This window comes from Aquila chrysaetos, chromosome 3 (assembly GCF_900496995.4).
Source record: "Aquila chrysaetos chrysaetos chromosome 3, bAquChr1.4, whole genome shotgun sequence".
Classification (NCBI taxonomy): Eukaryota; Metazoa; Chordata; class Aves; order Accipitriformes; family Accipitridae; genus Aquila; species Aquila chrysaetos.
The window spans coordinates 78,811,514-78,813,151 of NC_044006.1; the positions used below are offsets into that span (position 1 = coordinate 78,811,514).

Sequence of the window (1,638 nt, forward strand, 5' to 3'; positions counted from 1 at the left end):
GTTGTGAAATGGGGATGGGGATGGGGTGGTGGGGGACAACCCCACCAGGGTCAGGGGCCATGGCAAGAGCCGGGTGCCGATGTCCAGCTGCCGCTGAAGGGGCAGGAGGGGTGGGGGGCTGTGGGGAGGGGGTCTGGCATCCCCACCCCCCACCTCCACGGCCCCCTGTACCCGGCCAGGGTGCTGGAGATGTTGGAGGGTGGAAGCAGGCAGTGGAGGGGTCTGGTGTTGGAGTTGGAGTTGGGTGGTGGGAGTTGGTTGGAGCTGGAATTGGTGTGGCTTAGGCTGGGGGTGCTGGAGTTGGATGGAGCAGGCGGACGTTGGGGAAGTGGGAGGAGTGGTGGAGCTCTGTGTGGAGGGGAGAGAAGTTGGTCGGCATGGCGACTCGGTGTGGATTTGGATGGAGCTGGAGCAGGGGGGGCTGCGTGCCCCCCGCGCAGTGCCGCTGCCTGCACCCCGGTGGGCAGGGCGGCCCCCCGACCCTGGCTGCCGGTGACACCGTCCTCCTGGGCTGCAAGGAGTGGTGAGCGGGGCCGGGGGGCAGCCCCACACATGGGGGGGCCGGGGGGGGGGGGGGGCAACGCCGGGTCGGTGGGTGCTCAGCCGCTGTCCTCCTCCCAGCGTGTGCCAGAACGGGACCCTGCAGTGCAGCAGCGAGGGCTGCCAGGGTGAGTGTGGACCCCCCCGGCACCCCAGAGCCCCCCACCCTCAGTGGGACCTCCCCAGCTCGGCCCCAGACCCCCCCCCCAGCCCGTTCCCTCTGCTCGGGGACCCCCCGCATCCCCCCCAGCAGCTCTGCCCGCTGCCTGCCCCACACCGGTGGGGGCTGCCCCCTCCCCATCCCCCCGGCCGGGGGTCCCCAGCAGGTCCATGTCCCCCCAGGGCTGCTGCCGCTGAGCCCCTGGTCGGAGTGGACGCCCTGCGGCCCCTGCCTGCCCCTGCCCACGCTCGGCCCCGGCACCCTCGCCCAGCTGCTGGCCCAGCCGGGGCGGTGGCAGCCGGCGGAGGGGACGCCGGCGGGGGTCTCGGCCCTGGCTGCGGTGCAGCATCGCTACCGAACCTGCCTGGACCCCCAGACCGGGCTGCCCTGGGCCGGCAGCGGGGCCGCCTGCTCGGGGCCGGCCCAGCACGTGGCCTCGCGCCTGAGGCCGTACGCCAGAGGGGGCAGCCTGGGCCTCCAGGCCGCCGGCCGTGGAGGCCCGGGAGCGGAGGCAGTTCGAGACGGAGGGGGGGCGCGTGCGGAATGCGTGTGCCGTGCCGGAGGTGTCCCCGCGGGGCAGGTGACGGCCGTGTCCCGCAGACCTGTGCCTCTGGAGCCCCTGGGGTCCCTGGGGGCCCTGCCGGGACCCCTGCAGCGGGGGCTACCGCCTGCGCCAGCGCCAGCCCCAGCACCCGGCCGCCGGCCGGCACTGCCGCGGCGCCCACTCCCAGACCGAGAGCTGCAACACCGCCGTCTGCCCAGGTAACCCCCCCCCCGACCCCGGCACCCCGGGGACCCCCGTGCACCCCTGTGCCCCCGCTGCACCCTGAGGCCCGGCATCGCACCCAGGGGAGGAGTGCGAGGAAGAGCGCGGGCGAGCCTTCGCCGCGTCCTGCGCCAACGGCTGCCCCCGCGCCTGCGCCGACCTCTGGCCCCAC

General features: G+C 75.0%; 1 protein-coding gene across 1 annotated transcript in view; it reads left to right on the forward strand.

The window, feature by feature from the left end:
• Positions 1 to 1,638, forward strand: part of LOC115339291 (SCO-spondin-like) — a 24,444-nt gene that overhangs the window by 18,891 nt on the left and 3,915 nt on the right. The window contains 5 exon segments of the mRNA XM_030009012.2: positions 364 to 523; positions 622 to 668; positions 883 to 1,150; positions 1,281 to 1,462; positions 1,550 to 1,637. Of these exon segments, the coding sequence (XP_029864872.1) occupies positions 364 to 523; positions 622 to 668; positions 883 to 1,150; positions 1,281 to 1,462; positions 1,550 to 1,637 (745 nt within the window).